The sequence below is a fragment of the Polyodon spathula genome, chromosome 4 (genome assembly GCF_017654505.1).
Source record: "Polyodon spathula isolate WHYD16114869_AA chromosome 4, ASM1765450v1, whole genome shotgun sequence".
Taxonomy (NCBI): domain Eukaryota; kingdom Metazoa; phylum Chordata; class Actinopteri; order Acipenseriformes; family Polyodontidae; genus Polyodon; species Polyodon spathula.
This window is the reverse complement of record NC_054537.1, coordinates 28,003,120-28,015,866: the sequence shown is the minus strand read 5'-3', so window position 1 is coordinate 28,015,866 and position 12,747 is coordinate 28,003,120. Positions and strand designations below refer to the sequence as shown.

Sequence of the window (12,747 nt, the reverse complement as noted above, 5' to 3'; positions counted from 1 at the left end):
GCAATTTCTTTTAATTTCAAAGTCCATTCAAAACGATGATATCACGTATCTTAGCCAGTTAACGGTATTGTTCTATTCTTCAAACGTTCCTGTCTTTTCAATAAAATGACAATGGACTAAATCAAGGTTGGTAATGATTTGACAAACTATAGCTGGATTTTTAAGCTGTATAATAATAGTAAAGCTTTGACAGGCAATCAAGCATGAAAGTTTATTTTCTTGTTTCCTGGTAAAAGGATCCTATAAACTGTGTAAGGTAAATTAATCCCATTGTGACTCATGTTATGTTGAAGTTCTGTTTTAATAAACATAAGTTTGTAATAGGATTAACTCTACATAGCTATATCATAAACATTTGGTTGTCTTGGCAAGTGTGATGAGGTACACACTGCACCTGTGCGTATTTTATGTTTTGTGCTATGTGTTATTATTGTTGAATGTTTGTGGGGCACTAGTGTTTTAGGTCAGCAGGGAAGGCAGTTCACGTGCAGACTGTGCCTGGGCCCGATTGAATAATTAACAAGCAATCGAGTCCAGGCACAGCTGCATAAAAGAGGTGGAAATTTCACTCTGGGTTGTTGGGTGGACGGAGAGACGGCACGTGATAGAGACAGTAAGATTTATAAAAAAAATAACAATTGCTACTTGTGCTGGGTACATTGTTTAAATGATACTTGTTCGTTGTTCAATTATTGTCTGTTTTGTTTTGGCCATCATGTCTTTTGGTTTGTGTTTTGCTTCGTCTAAATATTTGATGTGTAATAATCACGTGCAACATCGTTTCATACATCGCAGTGCTGTGTCTCTCTTCTGGGTCTGGAGTTACCACAAAGCCTTCTGGATGACAACAAGTCAATATACTATCTTATTCTTAGAAGTCTGACAGTCATGTTCAAGTAATGTTAACTTAAAAAAAAAGTGTTCTTCAACTTCATCTACACTTTTACAGCTAGAGTAGAAACTGTTTGGTTTTTGCCATCATATGGGAATACTTGAACCCACCTGTGCAGCTTGTCTGATAAAACTTTGCACAGTGGAAATTTCCCCAAAGGCATTCCTTTGAATTCAAGACATGTGGGACTAAATGAAAATTATGTCTCTGCTAGTTTGTCTCTCCTATATAAGATGATACTGACCTGGATTCAGTGAACCTGAAAAAGAATTAGAATAGAAGGAATCTTGTCCCGTAGGCTGGTATTTTACCAATGTTATTAAAATGTGCAGGTATTTGCCTTTTAATTTTCATTCAGACAGCTGATTTGTTTCCATTTTTAAGTGAGAACGTGAATATTATTTAACCAGCAGCTCCCTATTGAGCAAATTAACAAAATATCCCTTTCTATATTTCTATTTTCTCCCAGATCTTTGTTACATCAGTACTGTACTCTTTTGTCACGAGATGTCAGCCCTACTGTTTCTTTGATATACAACTCTCAGGTCCGGAGGGAGATCTAACACCAAGCATCATTCAATCTCTGACACATTTATTTATTTATTTATTTATTTTTAAATTAAAGTAAATACAAACCTTTTTGACTGGTTACACACACTCCGGTTTGCGCTGAACTTTTTGTGAAACCATGTGTATACACTGTACTTACTGTATGTTACAAAACTAGATCACACAATTTATTAAGATATTTTAAGGACTGCAGACTGGCTCAATGTGTGTTAACTTTAACTATTTAAGAATTTTGTCTGTTTATATTTATTAATTACTCCATATTTATAAAAAATGGATGAAATACTTTGGGGTCTGGCAAGTATCATTACATACTGCAAGTGGACTCCTGCTTCAGTTGTCTTCAGCCAACACAGCCTGGCTATCTGGCTATGGGATGCTGATAATTACTTTGGTGGTCGTCTACTCAGGAGCCCTTGTACATCTCCTTATTTAAATTAGCTGTATCACCTTGCTTAGACTTTACTGAACAACTGACATTCCAAATAAGGATGCATACAAGCCATAAACCAGCATCCTTTTAAGAAAGAATTCGAAAATGAAAATAATAATAATGTGCATTTGTGGTGTTTTAGAAATGTGTATGGTGTTAAAATATACCCAATACTAATATTCCAAAGATGAGATATAACAGTACAGTGTACAACAGAACCACACCAAGTCACTGGTTTAATAAAATACCATCCAACAGAAGGGCTAAACAAATACATTTTTTTTTATTTTTCATTATTAACATTAGGTACTACTGAGGTGCTGAAAGAGCAAAGTCACAGTATAAGCACTACAGTACATACAAACTACATTAATAAACAGGGATCTGCAATGGCTATAGTAATGGAGTGTTATTATAGCAAAATATCATTATGGCACAAGTGCTTTGTTAATTGTTTATACAGTCAGCACTCACATATCCGACCCTATTAAATTGTAACATTGAAGAGTGGGCTTTGTATCAGAAAACTACTGACAAAAATCGTGTGTGCTGCATTAATTTATTACACACACATACACATATATATATATATATATATATATATATATATATATATATATATATATATATATATATATATTTATTTTATTCTTAATACAAGGACAGTCAAACGCAACTGACATATCTCAGAGTGCTGACTGCATACAGCAATACAAAACTATTTGGTACAATACATTATGAATAAGTTGCTACATTTATTGCCCACAGATGTAGTTTACTGGCCAATTGACAATGAAGAAATCCAGCCCAAGATATTCATCAGTTACCAATGGGATGTTCAGACAAAGGTATGTGCTTGTAATATATTGTGTATTTGTTACGTTTATGGATGGCATTGTTTTTAAAAATAGCTAGTTATTCAACTTAAAAATAAATAAATAAATACATAAATAATGGTACAATGAAAAGTATTATACATTTAATTGAAAATATGTTTGTACATCACACCTTGAAATATGCATCTCATTCTGATCACAGGCATTCAAAAAAATGTTTGGTGTAGCCAATTATTTTACCCCCGATTTTTCTCACCAATTTGGAATGTCCAATTATTTTTATCCCCTCATCGCAATGATTCCCTCCACACAACTCAGGAAAACTGAAGGTTCAGTGGGCGCCCTCCGTTCCCACAACCAAGCCAGCTTCCTCCTTTATACCCAGGAACTCGAGAGCGAATGTCAGTGAGCTACCGGCCTCTGGAGGACAAAGGCCAGCCGTGCAGGTGCCTGCCTGAGTTCACTAGGCGCCTGACCAGTAGGGTCTGCTGTAGTGCAATGAGGAGATACAGGCCCAGCAGGTTTTGCCTCCCTAACCCACAGGAGCTCCAGAGCCAATGCAATACTCCCTTCGGAATCCCCAGCGAAGACCGGTGACTTCGCACGGCCAGGACACGAACCTATGCTCCCCTGACTGTATGACCCATGGCTGTGTTTTTATCAGGTGAGCCTCTCGGAGCCCCTGATCACAGGCATTTTTAGAACACAAAAGCAAAGCGTTCTCAATGTCAGGGTATTGAGCAAATTGGAAAAGCCGACGACTTGCATCCACAGTTTTGCAGTTCACAGGCCTGTAATATTGTGTTCGCGGGAATGTTGAAATCGGCAGCAGCTTCTTTTTTTTTTGGTATGCTGGTGCATATCCACCACTTTCAACACCTCCACTTTTGCCTCCACTTTCATTCATTCATGTTAATAGCAGTGATGAGTGAGCACTATGGCAACTTAAAATTCATCATAGAATCAGTAGTTCCAAAACAGCATTAATATACAGTAGAGAAGCACTAATCTGGAGGGTCTGATATTAAGGTTAATACAGTTCCCAATGTCCTGTACACTGTTTGAACTAGGGCCATTCATTTTATTGACATTTTTCAAAATATTAACTAAATAAATAAAAGATATTTGTGATGGAGTGTACATTCCATACACTCCGTCTTGATCAAGGGCCGATTGAATGCTTAAATGGTTGTGTTGTTGATGTTAATGGGATGATTAGCACACCTGGAAGTGCTTGCGTGGGGCTTTTAAATTAACCGGAACAGAAGGAGATACTACCTGGGAGGTAGAGAGAGTGAGAGAAGCAATTCTCTGAAGGTGAATAAAAAGCTGAAGGCATTGCATGATGATCTTCAATACCTGTGTTGGTCAGTTTAATTTTATACCTCTCAGTTAATTTTTAATAAATGAGTTGTAAGGTAAATTAGTTGAAACACATTCAATATTAACGACATGCCACCCCTCAAATGACTTAAAAAACAATTTGGTTAAGAGCAGTAAAACACATTATTAACCAACCAGGCACAAGGTATTTAGCTTTATTACAGCAGCTTAGATTCACTCCTGTACCAGTTCTCTGCACATGGAAACCACATTTACACAAAATTTCACTAGTAATCTTCAAAAACAGCATGAGTACTTTACACATATCTAATTTACATATCAGCCCCCACTTTTCCCATTCATTTGCATGACGTCAGGTGAAAAGCCTGGTTTACTCAAGTAAAATAAACTAAGTAAAATGGAAACCCAAAAAAGCATTTTACACAAGATATTTTTCTGGAAACTCCACCCTTGTATGTGTTTTGCTTCAGGGTAGATAGGAATACCCCGTCCCAAGTTAGACAGGGATGTTACTCTGTTTAGTTAGGACCCAGAGAAGGGTTAGGTTTTGTTTTGTTTGGTTGGTTAAACTGTTTTGGCTGTTTTCAATAAAAATACACCACAGAGAGCTCCCGAGTGGCGCATCTGATAAAGGCACTCCAAGTAGAGTGCAGGATGCAGCCTGTAGCCTGAAGGTCGCTGGTTGGAGTTCAGGCTATGCTATTGCCGACCGTAGACCAGAGCTCCCAGGGAGCAGTGCGCTTAGGTCGGCCAGGGTGTCCTCGGCTCACCACGCACCAGCGACCCCTGTAGTCTGGCTGGGCGCCTGCAAGTTTGCCTGTAAGCCGCCTATAACTGCGTTGTCCTCCAACTCTGTGGCTCTGAGGTGGCTGCACGGTGAGTCTGCAGTGTGAAAAAAAGCTATTGGCTTATGGCACAAGCTTCCGAGTCAGCGCAGGGGTGGTAGCGGTGAGCTGAGCCTAAAAATAATTGGATGTGCCAAATTGGGAGAAAATAATAATAAAAAAAGAAAATAATAATAATAAAAAAAATACGCCACAGCATTTTCACTTCAAATATTCTATTCCAAATCTGTTTCAAAGACACAACACTCTTGAAGAGATCTGTCTGCACTTGAGATGGAGTAATGGGAATATATACTTATACTTAGTATAGTCCCTTAGAATGTTTGTAACTGCATCACAAAAAAATAATCAGATAATATCACTCTGCCAGTTTTATTTGTAACAAAATATAAATTTCAACTTTTTTAATAACATGTCAGTTGACAAATGGGTAAAACATTACATGACCCTACCATTACTCATAAGGCTGTTGTATAAAGTGTGGTTTGACATAAAAATACACGCAAAACCTGGTCACAATGCTGCCTATTGCGAGAGACTTTGAATCACCATCTTCAGCAAGTAGCACCATTTCCAAAATCATATTCCTTCTACTGTCCAATTACAAGGCAACTGCCCCAGAAGCATTTTTAATAACTGCTAAATATCTGGAAATATCCAAATCAATTATCATGAAAAAGGCAATAATAATAATAAACACTTTCCCAGTCCTTTTTTTCGATCTTTGTTCTAAGTTTATTCAAATAAAAGTCTACAGGTTTAAAAACGCTGTTTTGTATACTAATGTTATAGAGAAGCTATTAGGCAATGTTGTCATAATGGAGGAATATGTTTTGTAGAATGTTCATGTTAGAGTGCTTATGTGGAAGGACACATAACAAATGCAGTCAAAATAAATGAAAATGATAATGAATTGTGCTGTAACATTGAAATATAAACTCAATAAGACCCTTTACACCGGATATTACTTCGTCTCAGGCCCCATTACCCAAATGGCCCATAATACCTGTTAATGCCCTCTGTGTCAGGTCTGATACAGTATATTTGTGTGTGAATCTGTTACAGGAAAGCAAACATGTGTATATTCACAGCAATGAAGCAGAATCCATTGTTCTCTAAGAGAGAGCTTACTGCATTGCAATGTCCTATCGTTTCAATTAAGTGAATGCCATTTAAAGTAATAAATCTAGCTCAACTAAACCTATTCTGTAAGCCAAATGAGATGCATAATATTTAATATACATGCTATAGGTAGCTCCTTTTAGTAGATTTGATTTTAAAGAACCCCCTTGAACAAGGCTACTGTGATGTATTGTTCATTTTGAAGGTGCTTTCTACTGCAGCCTCCCTTTGTAAATTATTGGCTGTCACAAAAGGTTAGAGTAGTGTATTTCCCCAGATGAATATACATTGGATCTCAAGTGTATTTACCTACATTTGAGTAACTAAACGTGTGGGTTTTACCATGTAAAATTCATAGTTTAATGATTTTGCATCTAGGCAGTTCTTTCTTGAATTGGTCTTTAAAGGAAAACTGTTTATATATGGGAGTATTTGTACTTGTATTCTTTTACAAAAATTATAGATAGACTCAATGCCTGCACATATATTACCTAATACGCAAACACTGTCACATTATCATATTCACCACAATAATTTTGAAGACAGGGCAAAGGTCTTTTCAAAGAACAAGTATGATCGCAGGGAAGTCATTAAACATAAAACAATATCCACCAAAGTAGACACTGTAGAGAAAACTAAACATTAACATAGGTTAAAAAATATATATTTTCAAAATCTTTCCGAGTCAATTATATGATGACAAGCAATCCTCTTTGTTAAACAGTTGAATGTAGCATGTATCTGTAAAATAGTAATATAATAAATCAATGCAATATAATTTCTATACAACACATATGTGCTTTACAGGTTTACAATCTGTTTTTCCCCTTTTTCCCCCTGAATGACAGATTTCAGTTTGCTGATACATTGAATGTGGTGTACTGCTATCAGCATAAATACAAACATATTTAACACAGATACATGCAAATATGTTATAGCACTTTGGCATCACATTGCTGTAGGTTAGGTTTTATAGCATTTATTAATCACGTTTGGTGTGATGTCATCCAACACCAGATGCTGCTAAAGGGTTAAGAGAGTTGGACATTGTTAAAATAAATGTAAAAAAAATGATAATTGTTAATAATAAATTAAGAAACTTTGCAAGGTTTTTACTGATTAACCCTTTGTGAGTGGCAAGGGATACAAATATACCCCAGCATGTTTAAAATGTACACATCTTATAACTCTTTGAAGATCACAGGATACCCTTACATGTGGTTAAACTTGAATGTAGGTAAAATGCTTTTTACATGACACTATACAGACAAGAGACAAAATTTTATATATATATATATATATATATATATATATATATATATATATATATATATATATATATATATAATGAACATAATTTATTATATATTTCACATCTTGTTTCACATCTTGTAATTAAAGAAACTACAAGATGACATTGCAAGTCAAATGGAAGCCAGAATAATACTACAGTATTTCATGTTAGATTTCAAAATGTTACATTTTTTCAATGTTTCGTAAATGATATGGATAACTGCAAAGTGGCATGTAATTCAATATGTTAATGTAACATAATTCAACAGGTTTTGTTCAACTTTATGAAGCAAAATTAGTTAATTCTACAAAGTGATGCAAAACATTTGGCCATAGCTGTACATGTAGTTCATTAATTAATTATAAGTAATGTTCCCATTAATCCTGTAAGTATAGCAAATATACTTTGAAATGTGTTAAGACTGTCAATTTATACACAAAGGGCAAGCTCTAGAATTTCTGCAGGTTTTTAAATGCTTGTAACACAAGCATATAAAAGAGTCACAAGAATACATGGAGGCTGCATTCATGGAAGAGAGAGTACAAGGATTGGGTTAATGTTGTCACACAGCCTGATCTCCTCCACAAGGCCAGGCAAAACTAATGGTGGAAGGGAGGCAGAAAGCAATTCAAAAGATATACTATATCTTACTTGAAAAAGGCAATTTACTGTACCATAACCTACTACAAAACACATGAGACACAAAAATCTAAACTTTTTGGGAACTGAAAATGTATATGTTTTGTTATCTGCTTAAATTGACACACAGATAAGAACATAAGAACGTTTACAAATGAGAGGAGGTCATTCAGTCTATCTTGCTCATGTGGTTGTTAGTAGCTTATTGATCCCAGAATCTCATCAAGCAGCTTCTTGAAGGATCCCAGGGTGCCAGCTTCAAGAACATTATTGGGGAGTTGATTCCAGAACCTCACAATTCTCTATGTAAAACAGTGCCTCCTATTTTCTCTTTTCAATGTCCCTTTTTCTAATCTCCATTTGTGACCGCTGTCCTTGTTTCTTTTTTCAGGTCAAAAAAGTCCCTTGGGTCGACACTGTCAATACCTTTTAGAATTTTGAATGCTTGAATCAGGTTGCTGCATAGTCTTCTTTGTTCAAGACTGAATAGATTCAATTCTTTTAGCCTGTCTGCATATGACATGCCTTTTAAACCCGGAATAATTCTGGTCGCTCTTCTTTGCACTCGTTCTACAGCAGCAATATCCTTTTTGTAGTGACCAGAACTGAACCCAATATTCAAGACGAGGTCTTATTAATGCATTGTACAGTTTTAACATTACTTCCCTTGATTTAAATTCAACACTTTTCACAATATATCCGAGCATCTTGTTGGCCTTTTTTATAGCTTCCCCACATTGTCTAGATGAAGACATTTTTGAGTCAACAAAAGCTCCTAGGTCTTTCATAGAATCCTTCTTTAATTTCAATATCTCCCATATGATATTTATAGTGCACATTTTTATTTCCTGCGTGCAGTACCTTACACTTTTCTCTTAAATGTCATTTGCCATGTGTCTGCCCAGTTCTGAATCTTATCTAGATCATTTTGAATGACCTTTGCTGCTGCAAAAGTGTTTGCCATTTCTATTTTTGTGTTATCTGCAAATTTAACAAGTTTGTTTACTATACCAGAATCTAATTCATTAATGTAGATTAGGAATAGCTGAGAACCTAATACTGATCCCTGTGGTGCTCCACTGGTTACCTTACTCCATTTTGAGGTTTCTCCTCTAATCAGTATTTTGTTTTCTACATGTTAACCACTCCCTAATCCATGTACATGTGTTTCCTTGAAATCCTACAGCGTTCAGTTTGAGAATTAATCTTTTATGCAGAATTTTGACAAAAGCTTTCTGGAAATCTAAATAAACCACGTCATATGCTTTGCAATTATCCTGTTGCATCCTCAAAAAAATCAAGCAGGTTAGACAGACATGATCTCTCTTTCCTAAAACCATGTTAACTGTCTCCCAGTATACTGTTATCATTTTCCATTTTGGATCGTATTATAGCTTCCATACATTTGCATATAATAGAAGTCAGGTTTATTGGTCTGTAGTTACCTGGTTTGGTTTTGTTTCCCTTTTTGTGGATCCGTATTACATTTGCAATTTTTCAGTCTGTCGGTACAACCCGTGTCAAGAGACTGCTGCATGATCGTAGTTGGTGGTTTGTAAATAACTTCTTTCATTTCTTTGAGTACTATTGGGAGGATCTCATCTGGCCCAGGTAATTAGTTTATTTTAAGAGCTCCTAGTCCCTTCTTTAATCAAGACAAATGACACATGACAGGACCTGCAGGCGTTGTGCAATATAGCATGCCTCTGGTGTGGTGAGAATCAAAGTGAAGCCAAGTACCTTTTACAAACCAGAGAAATTGTATATTATAATGACTGCACATCCTGGAGCATGCTATTGTGCTTATAAAAAATCTTTATTATTTCTTAAAATACTTATATGCTTTGTTGTTAAGTTCCAATGCTCAATCCCAGTTTTAGATACTGTTAATTGATTGAATTCGGTATCAAAGCCCGGAGCTTCATTTCAAAGGCTAACCAGAATTAATTTTTTAGATTATGCAAGAAAATTTATTTTTTAGTACTGGCAACAGGAGATGGACTAATTAGCAGGGCTGTACTGAGCAACGAGTACAAACGAATATGTATAACAAGTATCGCCTTTTTTTCTGAGTACGAATAATACAAAATTAATTTTGTTATTGCTTGTTATTTAGAGAAAAACAAATGTAGGATTCAATAAGGTAGAGGTGAATGTCAATCTTCATACTGTCCATGCACACATGTCTTTCAAACTGTCTTCGTTTATCAAAGGCAATAAATCTGACTTTTTTTAAAAAGCCCTGTGGGGATACTGTGCGAGTTATAGTATTACTATTTATCTGTCTCTTTCTAGACAAGGGGTAAAAATGTTACGCTAATGCATGCTTTCAATGCATTTTGCTAAAAGCAAAGCAATAGTATATCTTGTCCATCCTGTAAAGACAGTGCTTCTATCTTAAAGTTTCTTGTTAAAAATATAGGTTTTTGTTATAAAATGTTTCTAATATACTGTGAATGTGTGGCTTGCAGTATTCAGGTGTACAGGTGATGCAAGTGCTCCAAACAATGACAAACACAAAGTTCACAGTTCAAGCTCTTTTATGCTTTCCTGTTCTGATCGGCTGACCGAGTTAAATAATAAAGCTAGAAAATGCTGCATTGGGTAAAATAGGATCTGCCAGTATCCCTTCGTTAGGTCCAAAGTCGAGATGAACCTTGCCGTTCCCAGTCTGTCAAGAAGCTCGTCGACCCGAGGCATGGGACATTCATCAAACGTAGCAATAGTGTTTGCCTTGGCTACATATTTTGACACTTCTTTATGAAGCCCTACCCAGTAAAATCGAGCCAATATGTGTTCCCTCGACTTGCTGGCTTTCAAGTGTCCTGCAAAGGGGATGTCATGCGCCAGCCTCATGACCTCGGGCCGACACGGCAGGGGAAACATCAATTGTGTTAAAGGCTGTCCTGTGCGCGGGGCAGGGTTTACCCTATACAGTAATTCCTCCTTGATAATGAAGTGTGGATATACTAGCACCCCAGTGCCTTCAACATCCTTACCTTCAATAGACCGAATCTGTCCCCAAGCGTGCATCAGTGTGGGGTCGTTTTTCTGGTCCTACATTAGGTCAGCGCTTGAGCCCCACATGTTCGGTATATTGAGAGGGACCAGACAGTGCATGCTTTAAGTGCAGATGCTGTGCCGGAAAGAGTGGTGCTGATGTGTACAAGTGCAGTGCTGTCCAGGTTTATCGCTGGTGTAAATCTGCAGCTCCCGGATTCGTATTCAGCTGTCTGGCGAAGATAAACACACACACAGTTAGTACACATAAAAACTTCCCTCAATGTAACAGTCCACGTTTCCTCATATTAACCACAATTAAGGAACCGATTACGGCGTCACATCCCCCTAAAGTACTCTCAGCCCCGCCCCCTCCGATAGCTATTTCAATCACATCTCCTCCAATTGAGGACTGAACGCTCACCGTACTAGGGCGAGAACTCCTGGTACCACGACGCCGGCCCCTTCCCGAATGGCCGGTTCACAATTGCCCCTGGAAAAAAAAATTAAAAAATTCGCCCAACCATTCAGTACGAGGCACACAGTCCCTGTTGTACAGTGCCCTCACAGGTTGATAGGGAGATTGTTGATTCAGATTCATTCACTCTGTCACATGTACATACAACATTTATTTTCTATGTCTCTTAAACACGAAGAACCTATTGTTTTATTGTACATAAATTGGTATACGGATGCTTTTTAAAGATAAGTAGTAGTATATCGTCCTGCAAGCCATTTGTTTTAACAAAGGTAAGACATACTTTGAGTTTTTTTTCTTCACATTTAATACATGTAAAAGCATTAATTGCATTTAATTCTCAATAAGACAAGATGTTGGGTTTTATCAGTGTCAACTAAAAATAAATCCAATATGGTGAAACTTTTTTTTTTTTTTTTTTTGGAACTGACAATTTGTTAACAAAAGGAACCAGGTTAAGCTTTTAATGTAATTTATTTTTTAGGTGCAGGAGATAAGAACATTTTTGGAGCTCAATAGCTTGTGGTGCTGGACTGATTTATGTATTAGGGGACACTCAAGTATGAGCACCCGAAGTGTAGCAGCAGATCCAACCACAGAAACACTTCAGAACAAAATTCATAGGCACATAAAGGTAATACAAATATTTAGAAATGATGTTTTTAAGATTACATTTCCACGTAATGATGACTGCTTATGTAAATCAATATAATCTAATTTTTTCAGTGGCTGTCTATTTATTCAAGTTTAGTTTATAAGATGTAATTGGGTATACAAACAAAATCACGCAGTGACTTTGTATTCTGCTAGTTGGTTTTATATATTTTACAGAAGAATCAAGTTCAAAAATGGGTTCTGATTTAAAAAAAAAAAAAAAAAAAAAAACACACAACAAAAAACACAAGACAAAAAGACTGGGCAATTTGAATGAATTGCACCTATCCACAGAGTGGAACACAGTATATCAATTTAAACTGATTTAATGGTCTCCCTGTCCTTTTAATGTGGATGTACACCATTTAGAAGTCAGATGTTCAAAGTGATTTCATCCCATCCAGAATATTGCCTCATGGATCTCTAAACTCTTCATTTAATATATGCCCCAATGTAAAGCATGGTTGAGGCTTTTAGCGTTCTATGTCATACAGTACTTGTAATTACCATTATAGACCTGACAAAAAACACTGTAAAACTATTTGTAGTCTCTGTGGGACCTATTTTGAAGCAAAATCAAAGGCAATTTTTCATAGAGAAATGAAATCGTGTTAGTAGCACATATGATACTTTCGGAAAG

General features: G+C 36.3%; 1 protein-coding gene across 1 annotated transcript in view; it reads left to right on the top strand.

The window, feature by feature from the left end:
- LOC121313913 overlaps positions 1-6,039 on the top strand; it is a 40,954-nt gene extending 34,915 nt beyond the window's left edge. The window contains exons 6-7 of the mRNA XM_041246694.1: positions 2,664-2,743; positions 5,986-6,039. Coding sequence (XP_041102628.1) covers positions 2,664-2,743; positions 5,986-6,039 — 134 coding nt within the window. The remainder of the gene's footprint in view (positions 1-2,663; positions 2,744-5,985) is intronic.
- The last annotated feature ends 6,708 nt before the right edge of the window (positions 6,040-12,747 follow it).